This window comes from Podarcis bocagei (genome assembly GCF_964188305.1).
Source record: "Podarcis bocagei genome assembly, chromosome: 14".
Lineage (NCBI taxonomy): Eukaryota > Metazoa > Chordata > Lepidosauria > Squamata > Lacertidae > Podarcis > Podarcis bocagei.
Window position 1 is genome coordinate 33,699,954 of NC_138139.1, and position 12,495 is coordinate 33,712,448.

Here is a 12,495-nt window from a genome sequence, read left to right on the forward strand (position 1 = left end):
ACAGGACACGAAATTAATTTTGCAGATTCCAAATTGCTCTTTAACATGGAACATCACCACAAGAGAATAATCATGGAAGCCATCGAGATAGAGAAACACCCTCACAACATGAACAAGCGTGACGACACGTCCCGCCTGCCAGACATCTGGAAATTAGCCCTCCCCACAAAAACCGACACCAGAACCAGAGGCACACAGAACGCCATCTCCAATCAACCACACCAGACCCAAACCCAGACCCTCTCCACAGATAAATTACAGACACCATCCAGTAGCCAAACCATAGTGGCACCTCCGGATGCTGCACCCCCCTGCAATCCCTACACAGATCTGGCTGGCACAGGGCACAAAACCACAGCTCGCCCCTATACACGAAGCCAAGCCAGAGCACAACTAAGTGCAGTACAGCCATCTTCTCAGAAAAACTCTTCACAAGGTCAAGAGGTCAAGACACGAAAGCTTTAGCAACTAATCCACACCTAATGACCCTCCTAAGTGGTACTCAGAATATCACTCAAGTAATCACTCAAGATATCCCTCAAGTAATTAATGAACAAAAGAAGAAAAGGCACATTAACCTAGGAACTTCCTATCTGCCCAGAACGTTGGAGGCTATACACCACACCCCCTCAACAGTATTTATAGGAACTCAAACACTGAGATCCTGCTCTGTTCTAGTAACAAGAAGCCGAAAGCACCAGCCTGAAGATGACGAGTGAGACCTCGTCGAAACGTCGCCTAGACACCCCAACTCTTACACGGGAAGACACCCGAAGACACCAAAACCTACATTCCTGTACCCGTGAAAATCTACGAAAGCAAATATCTCACCTCTACGGGGAGGAAACCTTCCAGCTGACAAGAACCTACGAGAAACTAGAAATCCGAAGAGCCACCATCTTATGTGATCTCTTGTTCCTACGCAACTGCCGAGACAACAACTTAATTCCCACATGCTTCCAACTTAAATTCCACTCTAAAACCCCAGCTACCGAAAGGATCCTGAAACGAACTGAACTATCCCTAATCAGAAACGAACTACATAAGAAAAGATACCTACTAAACCAAACCAACAAAGATCTGCTCACTCTTCACCTCAAACTCTGTAACAAAATCCACCCTGCACTCTGGGACAAATGCAAACAACTAGCCGTTTGGAGAGCTGAAACAGAGTCCTCACATAAGACAGACATACACACCAACAAACTCCACAAACTAGAGAAACGCCAGAAGCCCAGCCACCCTCCACAACAACCCATGAAACAAACAGTACATAACATATCAGACAGGATCCTCACCTCAACTGAAACCAAAGTACTCTCCAAAGGTTTCAACTTTGCAGTCGCCCCGAGACGCATCCCCACGGAAAACATCATATGCGGAGTCGAAGCTAGCCTAACCAAAATCAACCCAGATGAAGCCAATAAAATCAGACTTGAAGTCACCAACATCCTCTGCTCCAGCAAACCACCCAGAAGCAATTTACACAAAGAAGAACAGAAAGCACTCACCAACCTGAGGAAAGACAACAACATAATCATTCTCCCAGCAGACAAAGGTAATGCCACTGTTGTGATGAACACATCGGACTACCAAGCAAAACTATCAAATCTACTCCAAGACCCTACCTACCAACCTATAAAAACAGATCCCACCACCTATCTGGAAAAAACCACCAAATCCAAAATAAAAGCCTCTCCTATCAGTGAAGAAATCCAGCTAAGAATCATCCCCAGAGAAAAATCATCCAGATGCCCCAAACTCTACGGTCTCCCCAAGATACACAAAGAAGGAACACCACTCAGACCAATAGTCAGCTCCATAGGCTCACCTCTACAAAATCTCGCTAAATTTCTCGCTAAGCAACTTCAGCCCTATGCAGAATCTATCGCTTCACACGTTACAAACTCCTTCCAGTTCATAGAAACAATAAAGAAGCAAAACCTACATCCCGATGACCTACTTGTGAGCTTCGATGTTGTATCTCTCTTCACACAAGTGCCCATTAATGAAGCCTTGACAGCCATTCAAAACAAATACAACCCCCCCGAATACATCCTGGACCTGACCAACCACTGCCTAACCAACACGTACTTCATCCACAATGGACAAAGATACAAACAGATAGAAGGAGCACCTATGGGATCACCCCTCTCACCGGTCATCGCAAATCTGTACATGGAACACTTTGAAACCAATGCTTTAGACAAGTCAGAACACAAACCCAAACTTTGGCTCAGATATGTTGACGACACCTTTGTAATTTGGCCACACGGGAAGGAAAAACTAGATAGCTTCCTCACACATCTCAACAGCCTACACCCCAAAATACAATTCACTATGGAAATAGAAGCCAACAACCAACTTCCCTTCCTTGACGTCCTAATCTACAAAAAACCTGATGGCTCCCTAGGACACACTATCTACCGGAAAAAAAAACACACACCAACCGCTACTTACATGCACAATCACACCACTACCCTGCACAAATAAACTCCGTAGCCAAGACTCTCATCTCCAGAACCAAACGTCTGGCTGACAAAGACCACTTGACAACTGAGTTACAGAATCTCTCAAATGTGTTAATCGCCAACGGATACCAGCAAAACAGGGTTACGAAGCTAATCCAAAAAGAAACACCCCCCAAAAACCAAGACACAGAAGAAAACAATGGCATGGCCCTCCTTCCTTATATCAAGGGCACTACAGATAAAATTAGCAAAATCCTCCATAAACACAATATCAAAACAGCCTTTTGCACCAACCAAAAAATAGCCAATATCCTCAGAAACCCAAAAGATAAAATCCAGTTAGAAAACCAAGGGGTCTATGAAATACCCTGCAAAGTCTGCCCAGCCACGTACATTGGACAAACAAACAGACGAATAAATGCACGTATCGCAGAACACAAGAATGCCGTCAAAAAAGAAGAAAAAACTTCCTCTCTTTACCAACACATGAAAGAAACAGGACACGAAATTAATTTTGCAGATTCCAAATTGCTCTTTAACATGGAACATCACCACAAGAGAATAATCATGGAAGCCATCGAGATAGAGAAACACCCTCACAACATGAACAAGCGTGACGACACGTCCCGCCTGCCAGACATCTGGAAATTAGCCCTCCCCACAAAAACCGACACCAGAACCAGAGGCACACAGAACGCCATCTCCAATCAACCACACCAGACCCAAACCCAGACCCTCTCCACAGATAAATTACAGACACCATCCAGTAGCCAAACCATAGTGGCACCTCCGGATGCTGCACCCCCCTGCAATCCCTACACAGATCTGGCTGGCACAGGGCACAAAACCACAGCTCGCCCCTATACACGAAGCCAAGCCAGAGCACAACTAAGTGCAGTACAGCCATCTTCTCAGAAAAACTCTTCACAAGGTCAAGAGGTCAAGACACGAAAGCTTTAGCAACTAATCCACACCTAATGACCCTCCTAAGTGGTACTCAGAATATCACTCAAGTAATCACTCAAGATATCCCTCAAGTAATTAATGAACAAAAGAAGAAAAGGCACATTAACCTAGGAACTTCCTATCTGCCCAGAACGTTGGAGGCTATACACCACACCCCCTCAACAGTATTTATAGGAACTCAAACACTGAGATCCTGCTCTGTTCTAGTAACAAGAAGCCGAAAGCACCAGCCTGAAGATGACGAGTGAGACCTCGTCGAAACGTCGCCTAGACACCCCAACTCTTACACGGGAAGACACCCGAAGACACCAAAACCTACATTCCTGTACCCGTGAAAATCTACGAAAGCATATATATATATATATATATATATACTTTGTGCATCCGCATTTAATCTTGCCCCTTTCTAAAATTTATTTCTTGGCGTGTGTTCTTCTTTTTGCAATTCTACCAAAGAATAAAATAAGATAAAATGGAGATGAAAAGGTTTTCTCAGGATGGTGGATGACATATGTGCTGTGTCCCATTTGTGTTGCGTGCTGGTGGCCCTCACCCATCTTCTGATAGGAAATGCTCAGAGGAGGAACACAATATGGAGGAGTTTGGATTTGATATCCCGCTTTATCACTCCCCTTCAGGAGTCTCAAAGCGGCTAACATTCTCCTTTCCCTTCCTCCCCCACAACAAACACTCTGTGAGGTGAGTGGGGCTGAGAGACTTCAAAGAAGTGTGACTGGCCCAAGGTCACCCAGCAGCTGCATGTGGAGGAGCAGGGAATTGAACCCGGTTCACCAGATTATGAGTCCACTGCTCTTAACCACTACACCACACTAGCTGGTCAGTTGGGGAGGGAGTAAGAAATGCCCTTATTTTCATCCAAGGAATGTTGGAAGGGATGTATTCCCCAAGATATCTGCAGGACACCAGAATGGAGAAGGTTACCTAACAGCAAGAAAATGTTGGAGAGCCCCGAGATTTGCCTTCATACATACAGTACATTATTTCAGGAGCACATGGTTTGACACCAGTTCTAGGAAAAACCCTTCCATTTAGATCCCCATGGGAAAAGTTGCTATTCACAGATAGATTTCACTGTTGGATTCGAATCCCAGTGAATATTCAAAAAAGGCCCTTTCCTTCCATCTCTCCATATGACACCTGGTGGCAGTTCCAACCCAGAATGTACAAGCCATCAGCCTTAACATTACGTTATGCAATACTGAGAACATTTCAGACTGAAATGCTCATCCAAGAGCAAAATCCATCCTTGACACACGCTCAAGTGAGTGCAATTAGAAGTAATTAGAACATAATTTGAGAAAAGCAAATCAAGTAATTCAGGGTACACATCAAGATCTCACTTTATATAAAAATTAGAGACAGTCATATTTGCCAAGAATGTTAGAAATGTTTAAAAAAAGTGTCTGGGAAAAGCCAGCCAGGCAGCTGCAAAATGAGGCAGAGTTTTTTTATTCTGCCGACAAGGGGAACCTGTGACCCTCCTGGTGGCTAGACTACATCTCCCATCATCCCCAGCCATTGGCCAGGCTAGCTGAGCTGAAGGGAGCTGTAGTCCAACAACATCAGGAGGGCCAAAGGTTCCCTGCAGACTTATTTGCAAGGCAAATCCATACATTTGTGCTATGGGACAATGGCATTATGCAGCTTAGGAAACCAGAAACCTCCAATTCTGCTTCAAGTTTCTAGTTGTTTGCATTTTTCCAGGATGCCCAAAGGGGGAGCTGTGTTCTTTCCTCCTGCAGTGCTACACACAAGCTTCATACTGTATATATTTTACTGTAGTGTGAGAGGGACACAGGCTCTGCCGTGGATGTTACAAGCAAGCGTGGGGGACAGGAAGCTTCAATCATGGATGATATTCTTCCCCGAAACCATCCCTTTCCATATTATCCAAAGCAGTTCTGCAGCTTGCCTGTGTGTTCTCTTGTTTCTTAGTTCATAGTGCCATCTGGTGGCAACTATAAGAACACATTTTCCCTGTAAAAAAGATATACAGTGTTTATTATAAAGGAAATTGAACATTAGGATGGGGCTAGTTTTGGCTCAGTTTGGTAGCCAACCAACTATGCTCTTACCATGAACTTATCCACAGCTCCAGAAGGAGGGGGACAAGGTCTTATGGCATTACACTAAGCTGAAGACCCCAGGGGTGTAGGAACACAGCCAGCTCAGAAGGAACTGGGCTTTGTACACTTGATACCAGCATCCCTTAATTGTGAAATACCCCAGTATTTCACAGGCAGCCAAAGGGGATATGTACTCTGCACAACAGCCAGGCAGCTGCATTCTGCAACAGCTACAGCTACCAGGCTGCTTCCAAGGGCAGCTCCATGAAGACTAGATTGAAGCAGTCCAGACAGGAGGTTATTCATGCATGAATCCCTGAGGCAAGTCTACTGTGGTCCACTAAAAAGTCTCATGCCAATCAATGATGCAATGAACCATTAATCGCCTAGGACTCTGGTAACACGCAGATAGATTTGTCTTGTTATTATCATTGTTTTATCATCACAATCACAACCATTTGCAAAGCAGTTCGCACACTTATTAGTTAATTAGTTCAATTCTATGCCCACCTTGCTTCTATCATGAATTGAAAGATGTGTGTGTGTGTGTGTGTGTGTGTGTGTGTCTGTCTGTCTGTCTGTCTGTCTGTCTGTCTGTCTGTCATTTGGTCTCCCATCTAGACAGTGACCAGACTCAGAACTGCTTAGCTTCAGAATGCTGGCTGGACTGTGCATCACCAAGCTCTGCATAGGGGCACATGATACCAAAGTTACAAGACATCAGTTCACACATACCACCCTCTGCAGAGCATAATGCTTTGATTTTCCTCCCGATTGATCACATGTTACACCAGGACTAGGTTCAAGAGTTAGTTAGAACACCAGCAACCCGCAACAGTGGAAAGGGATCTTACTGTATCTGGTTAATAGCTTGCTTCAGAGTTCGTTTCAGTAGCTCCTGGATGTTTCTGATGAGCTCAGCTTCCTAGATAAAAGCAGTAGAGAGATTAGCAGCTGGCTGGGGCTGCTGGGAGTTGTAGTCCAAATCATCTGGAAGGCACCAGGTTGGGGGAGGCTGTCTTATAGGAACTGCCCAATCTTCTTCTCTGGGTGCCCCAAACTTCCAAAGGTTATGCAATAGCCATTCCAGTTTGGGCATTCAGTGCCCTCCTCCCAACCAGGCATCAAGGTGAGTGTCTTTTAGATATCATATTAAGGCTATTATATTCTCCAAAGCTGAACTGTGCTTCTTCGATTTTTCACTTGTTTTGTATGGAGAAATAAGGTGCATTCAGCCACAGGAAATAATTGCATTAGTTTTCCTGATTATAACACTAGCCCTTCTGTTCCATTTCCTAATGTTCCTTCCACACTGCAGTGACGGATGTGTGATAGAACTGTGGCTTTTTGACCAATATGCCAGCACTTTGCGCCAAATTTCATTCACACCAGTGGGAGTAGTGTGGCACAATAAATGTCATTGACAAGATTGCTGCTCATGCCTCCATCTCTACCCGCCCCCCAGAGGACAAAAGCACTTCAGGAGTGGCAACAGGGCCTGCCCTAAACCACAACCCTTGTGACATGCCCCCCCCAAGCCCTGGACCAACCTGGCAGTGGGCCAGATACCATGCAGTTCTGGGAATGGGGGGGGGTCACTTCACTTCCGGACACAGTGCTTCCCGTAGACAAGTTTTAAATGATTGCAAATATACACGATGGTCTCTATTTGACTGGCAGCATCTATCTAGGGTTTCAGGCAGGGAATCTCTCCCAGCCTCACCTGAAGATGCCAAGGACTGAACCTGGGACTTTTTAAAGCTTTGGCTGCTTCCTGTTAGGGACATGGGATATATAACCTTACATCAAGTCAGACCATCAGTCCATCTAGCTTAGTGTTGTTTCCACTGACTGGTAGCCGTTCTCCAGGGGTTCAAACAGGAAGCCTACCTTTTTGAAGATGCAAAGCAGGTGCTCTTCAGCTGAGCTGTGATGCTTCCCCAAAAGAAATGAGGCCACAACAACATTGCCCCTTGAGAGCCAGTGTGGTGTAGTGCTTACGAGTGATCACAGGGGCCAGATCAGGGGGAAGCGGTCCTTCATGTCCTGAGCCCAGAATGAATAAGGAAATATCCTACCTTGAGCAACTCCACCTCCACCTGGTCCCTCACCAGATCAGGAGGCTGCCGGCGCTCACGGCATTGCAGGTTGTCTGTGGCGATGCTGTACGGGATCTCAGTAGCGTCGAGGGCCCTCTCCAGGCGCAGCTTCTGGGCTGCCAGCAGGTTCGTCTCCTCCGTGAGGTCCTCAATCTCCCTCTGGAGCTCTGACTTCCAGAAGTGGATGTCCTGGAGGCGTTCGCCTACCTTAACGGTGGAGTCCTCCTGGGTGCGCTGGGCCAGCTCCGCCGTGAAGGCGGCCACGTTCTGGGACTCGAGACGGACTCGCTCGGAGTGGTCGCGGTCAGCAAAGGCCTCATGGTACCGGGTGTAGTTGTGCTGGTGCCATTCCTCAGGCAGGTACTTGGCCGTGCGGAAGCCAGCAGTGGCCAAACCACTGGAGGAATCGGGGCCAGTGTTCAGCGCTGGCTCGTAGACCTTCATGGGCAGCTCGCAAACAGGGATGGTCTGAGGAGCCGGCTCCTTGGTCAGGAGGATACCAGGGTGAGACATGGTGCCAGTAGCTCTTCAGGCCTACCACGGGTCCAAGAGAACGCCACAAAGAGGATTCCCCCAGCCAGGAAAGTCCCCAGGCTCACTGGGGATGTTCACCTACTACAAGAAAACTGCAAAGCCTTGCTGAGGCTCCGTGTTGTCCTGTTGCCCATGGTGACGCCTGAAGCCAATGAGCCACGTGGGGAATGTTCCATTAGGCCTGACACGGCCTCTTGTCGCCTAGGGAGACTGCAGCGAGCCAATGGGGCGACAGGGCTGGGAATATCATTTGCAAAAGGAAGGATTCTGGAGCCGAGCCCCCGGTGCACTAATCAATGTGGCTACAAATTGCCCTGTTAGTAATTTCAAAAATATAGCAGCATCATAATCATTTCAGCTTTGTTTTTCCTTGTGCTGTAATTACAATGGGGCTTCCCACTGTTGTCCTCAATTGCTTTGCAATTGTTTTAGTCAATTTTTTGTTATTGCTTAATTACATCTTACCAAACCCTCCCCCTGGAATTAATTTTAATCAAAGGGCAGTATTTTAAAAAATAGATCTCGTCTCAAGGCTCTGAACTCACAGGAGATCTTAGGCAAGCAGTGGGGAAACTTTCTCAACCTAGACCCTTCTGAGGGGCACGTGTCAGTGGCAAAAAAAATAAAAAGGTGAAGCATCGGCTCATAGAATCAGAGCTGGACATCAAGTGGGCAGCAGCTGTAGCACATGATGAAACTGAGGTGGGGAAAACAAAGCTGTCATAGTTTATGGCTGTCTCAGGGCCTAGAAACATCAAGCCCAGAGTCAGATGTGTTCCTCCAGGCCCCTTTATCTGTCTCCTGGGAGGTATAGGCCACATCCCTCATGGCTTTGCCTGGCTGCACTATGCCACTGAAATGTAAGGAAACCCTTGCTTGCATGCATCGAATGAGTTGCCCCCATTTTTAGCTCCAGCCACCCCCTCCACTGGAAAGGGCCCCCCACCTCTATTGTAGTGTAACTGATGGAGGCACCTCTGTCCGTTTCCACTGCTGTCACTTGAAAAGTACATGAATTTACAAAACGTGTGCCAATTATCTGTACAGGATCCTAGTCAACCCATAAAATTGGATTTATTTGGGGGGTGGGGAGAGGACATTTGAAAGAGAAAATTCATCAAGTCCGATAGGGAGAACAACCTAAGCATCAAATGTCACTAAATCCAATATTGAACAACTTTCAAAAACAGACACATCCATTAAATTGGAAACTTAGTTACAGTGGTGCCCCGCAAGACGAATGCCTCGCAAGACAAAAAACTCGCTAGACGAAAGGGTTTTGCGGTTTTTGAGCTGCTTCGCAAGACGAATTTCCCTATGGGCTTGCTTCGCAAGATGAAAACGTCTTGCGTTTTTTGCAAGTTTGTTTCCTTTTTCTTAACACCGTTAATACAGTTGCGACTTGACTTCGAGGAGCGAACGCAGTGTGGTAGCCTTTTTTGAGGTTTTTGGTGATTTTTGAAGCTTTTCCAAAACTTTTCCTTTTTTTGTTGTTTTTTTAATAATATTTTATTAAAATTTTCCAAAAAGTTAACATCCACAAAAAACAACAAAAGTGAGAAAAAACAAACAACAAACATCAATAATTCCAACAGAAAAACAGAAAAAAAGAAAGATACAAAAGAAAAATTTAGCATAAAAAAACACTCTTTTGTTATTAATAACTTTCAAAACCTTATTCTCTTTGCTTCCACCCGCCTTCCCTTCTTGTATTCTACTTTAAAAGTTAATTCAGCAAGATCGTTTAATATTCCTTTTAAACCTTTATCCATCCCTTTATAATCTTATTTATCTTAATCGCTAGAACCCCTTCATTTCATTTTCAGAGCCTTCAACATTCATAAATTTTACAACTTTTTTGTAGATAAGCTTTAAACCTTTTGGCTAAGATCAAGTGTAGTATCTTTTCCAAAACTTTTCCGACACTGTGCTTCGCAAGACGAAAAATTTGCTAGACGAAAAAACTCGTGGAACGAATTAATTTTGTCTTGCGAGGCACCACTGTATTGAAATATATTAAGTGCTTTCCTGTGCAAAGCAAAATAGTTTGTTCAGGGATCTGCTGGAGGCACAGCAATCTTCAAGCAGTCCAAGGAAGGTTTAAAAATGGACATTGCTGGTCTATATCAGACCAGCTTTCCAGGGAACAGGTCTTCTTTGTTTTAGACCAGCACTTAGCTGGAAATGCAAGGGACTGGACAGGAGACCTGCCTGCAATACAGGTGGCTCTACCACTGATTGATGAGACCATTGCAGTCAGACCACTGGTCCAAACTCAGTGCTATCCAGTGAGAGTTGTTCTGCAGGATTTCCGGCAGAGGTCCTTCACAGCCCTCTCTGGAGATGCCATGGGTTAGAAGGTACCAGGTACCTTCTGCTTGCAAAGCAGGGGCGCTACCAAGATAAGGCTCTTCTCCAGGGAACAAGTTTGGTATTTTTGTTTTAATGCAAAGGGTTTTGTTTATTCACAACATCCATTTCAAGCAGCAAATGAAACAACTTGTTGCACCCGTCCAAGTACTTCCAGGTAACATTTGTAGGATAAATGGTATCAGAAGAGTCCTAGTTAATGTATTTTGACAGCTGCCCACAAGGTGGTGCTTGAAGTACAAATCCTATCAACACAAATGGCTGCTTTTTGGACTTTTTGCTCCCATCAGTCCCAGTATGCACAGCAGCATATTCCTCCGGCTGATGGGAGTTGTAGTAAACCATCTTGGAGAATACAAGTCCCCTTTTTTGGGCAGTCTGCAGGTAAACACAATTGTCTGGCCAAGTGGTGAGAATTTGCAGGCCAGTTTGGGATTTATAAAGAGGAGTGAAGATAGTTATTTCCACCCCTACTTGGAGATGTCTGTCAAGGATTACTCATGTCAGCTTAGCTGACAACTCTAACCTCCCCTACGGCTTTTTGAGTTCTACAACTCTACTGGCACAATAGCTGGGGGCAACTGGGAGGATTGGAATGGATTATTACAATGTGCTCTCAGTGGAGCTGGCCTTGCAAATGATGTGAAAACTTCAAGGGGTTCAAAAGGCAGCTGCCACAAATATAATCCATTTAAAACAGCTGCATTGCTTGCCAGTTCATTTCCGGGTCTAATTCAAGTTGCTCAGGTTAGTGTTTAAAGTCGTAAAAGTCTTAAGCCTCAACTACCTCCTTCCCTACAGACTATTTCAGGTGTTAAGATGATCAGGGTGGGAGACTAGTTTCACCACCCTCAGCTCAGGCTGTATGGCTCCAGAGTGCCTTCTCTGTGGCAGCCCCTAAATTGTGCAACTCCCTCCCTACGTAGATGCATCTAGCAACATCACGACAGCTTTCAGACAATGCTGACAGCAAGTCTCTTTACCTTGGCCTTTGCCAGCCAAGATGTAAGTCTACCTTTATGTGACTGCATGTTTTGTAATTGCAAATTTTTAAAGCTGTTTTTAAGGTTGTACTGCAAGAGTTTGTAACCCACCCTGGGATCTTAAGAGTAAAGTGCAGGTAATAAACTAAACAGTAATAATTCCTGTTTGAATGGGCTAGCACACTGCCTGCAGCCCCAGTGGTAACAGCAGAGTGGCTCAGCACCAATGTGACTTTGTGGGTCTAATGACCCCCTCAAATGCCAGGAGAAGGGGCATCACATAGAGGGATCCCATTTCTGGCTTTGCAGGGTGGACTAAAGGGGACATGAATTCCTTTTGTGTTCTTAAGTCCGGACAGACAAATCAATTCACTTTTTTGGAGAAAAGGAGAAGGGACAGTAAGTCAGATTCCTTGGAATCTGGGAAAGGGCTCCAGCTCAAAGGTCAAGCATGAGCTGCCTGCAGCAGGTCCAGTCATCTCCAGGAAGCTGCCTTATACCAAGGCAGGCTATTTGTCAATCTCGCTCAGAACCATTTACACTGAGTGGTTGCAGCTCTCTAGGGTTTCAGGCTGAAGTCTTCTCTCAGCCTTACTTGGAGAAACCTGGGATTGAACCAGAGAACCTTCTGCATGCAAAGCAGATGCTCTTATTACTGAGCAATGGCTCTTTGCTGCAACTGGGAAAGCACACCCCACACACACACACACAATCTCAAAAACCCTGGCAAACTGCAGTAGACTATAGAGATTATGAACCTGTGGCCCTCTGGATGCTGCACTAACTCTAAAAACCCCAGGCAGCACAGCCAACATGTCTTGGTAGTTCATCTGGATGGCTACAGATTCCCCATCACAGGTATAGACAATACTGAGCTGAATGAACCAATGGTCTGACTCCGTACGAAACAACTTCCTACACTCCTGCAAGAAAAATGGGGGTGGTGTTGATTTAGGTCATATGAGCCAATTCATGGGTTTTCTGA

The 12,495-nt window shown here is 45.4% G+C and overlaps 1 protein-coding gene across 1 annotated transcript in view; it reads right to left on the reverse strand.

Annotated features, from left to right (window-relative positions):
• TEKT4 (tektin 4) overlaps positions 1 to 9,028 on the reverse strand; it is a 31,502-nt gene extending 22,474 nt beyond the window's left edge. The window contains exons 1-2 of the mRNA XM_081170203.1: positions 7,603 to 9,028; positions 6,379 to 6,449 (exon numbers count right to left, since the gene is read on the reverse strand). Coding sequence (XP_081026329.1) covers positions 6,379 to 6,449; positions 7,603 to 8,136 — 605 coding nt within the window. The 5' untranslated portion in view covers positions 8,137 to 9,028. The remainder of the gene's footprint in view (positions 1 to 6,378; positions 6,450 to 7,602) is intronic.
• Positions 9,029 to 12,495: the final 3,467 nt, after the last annotated feature.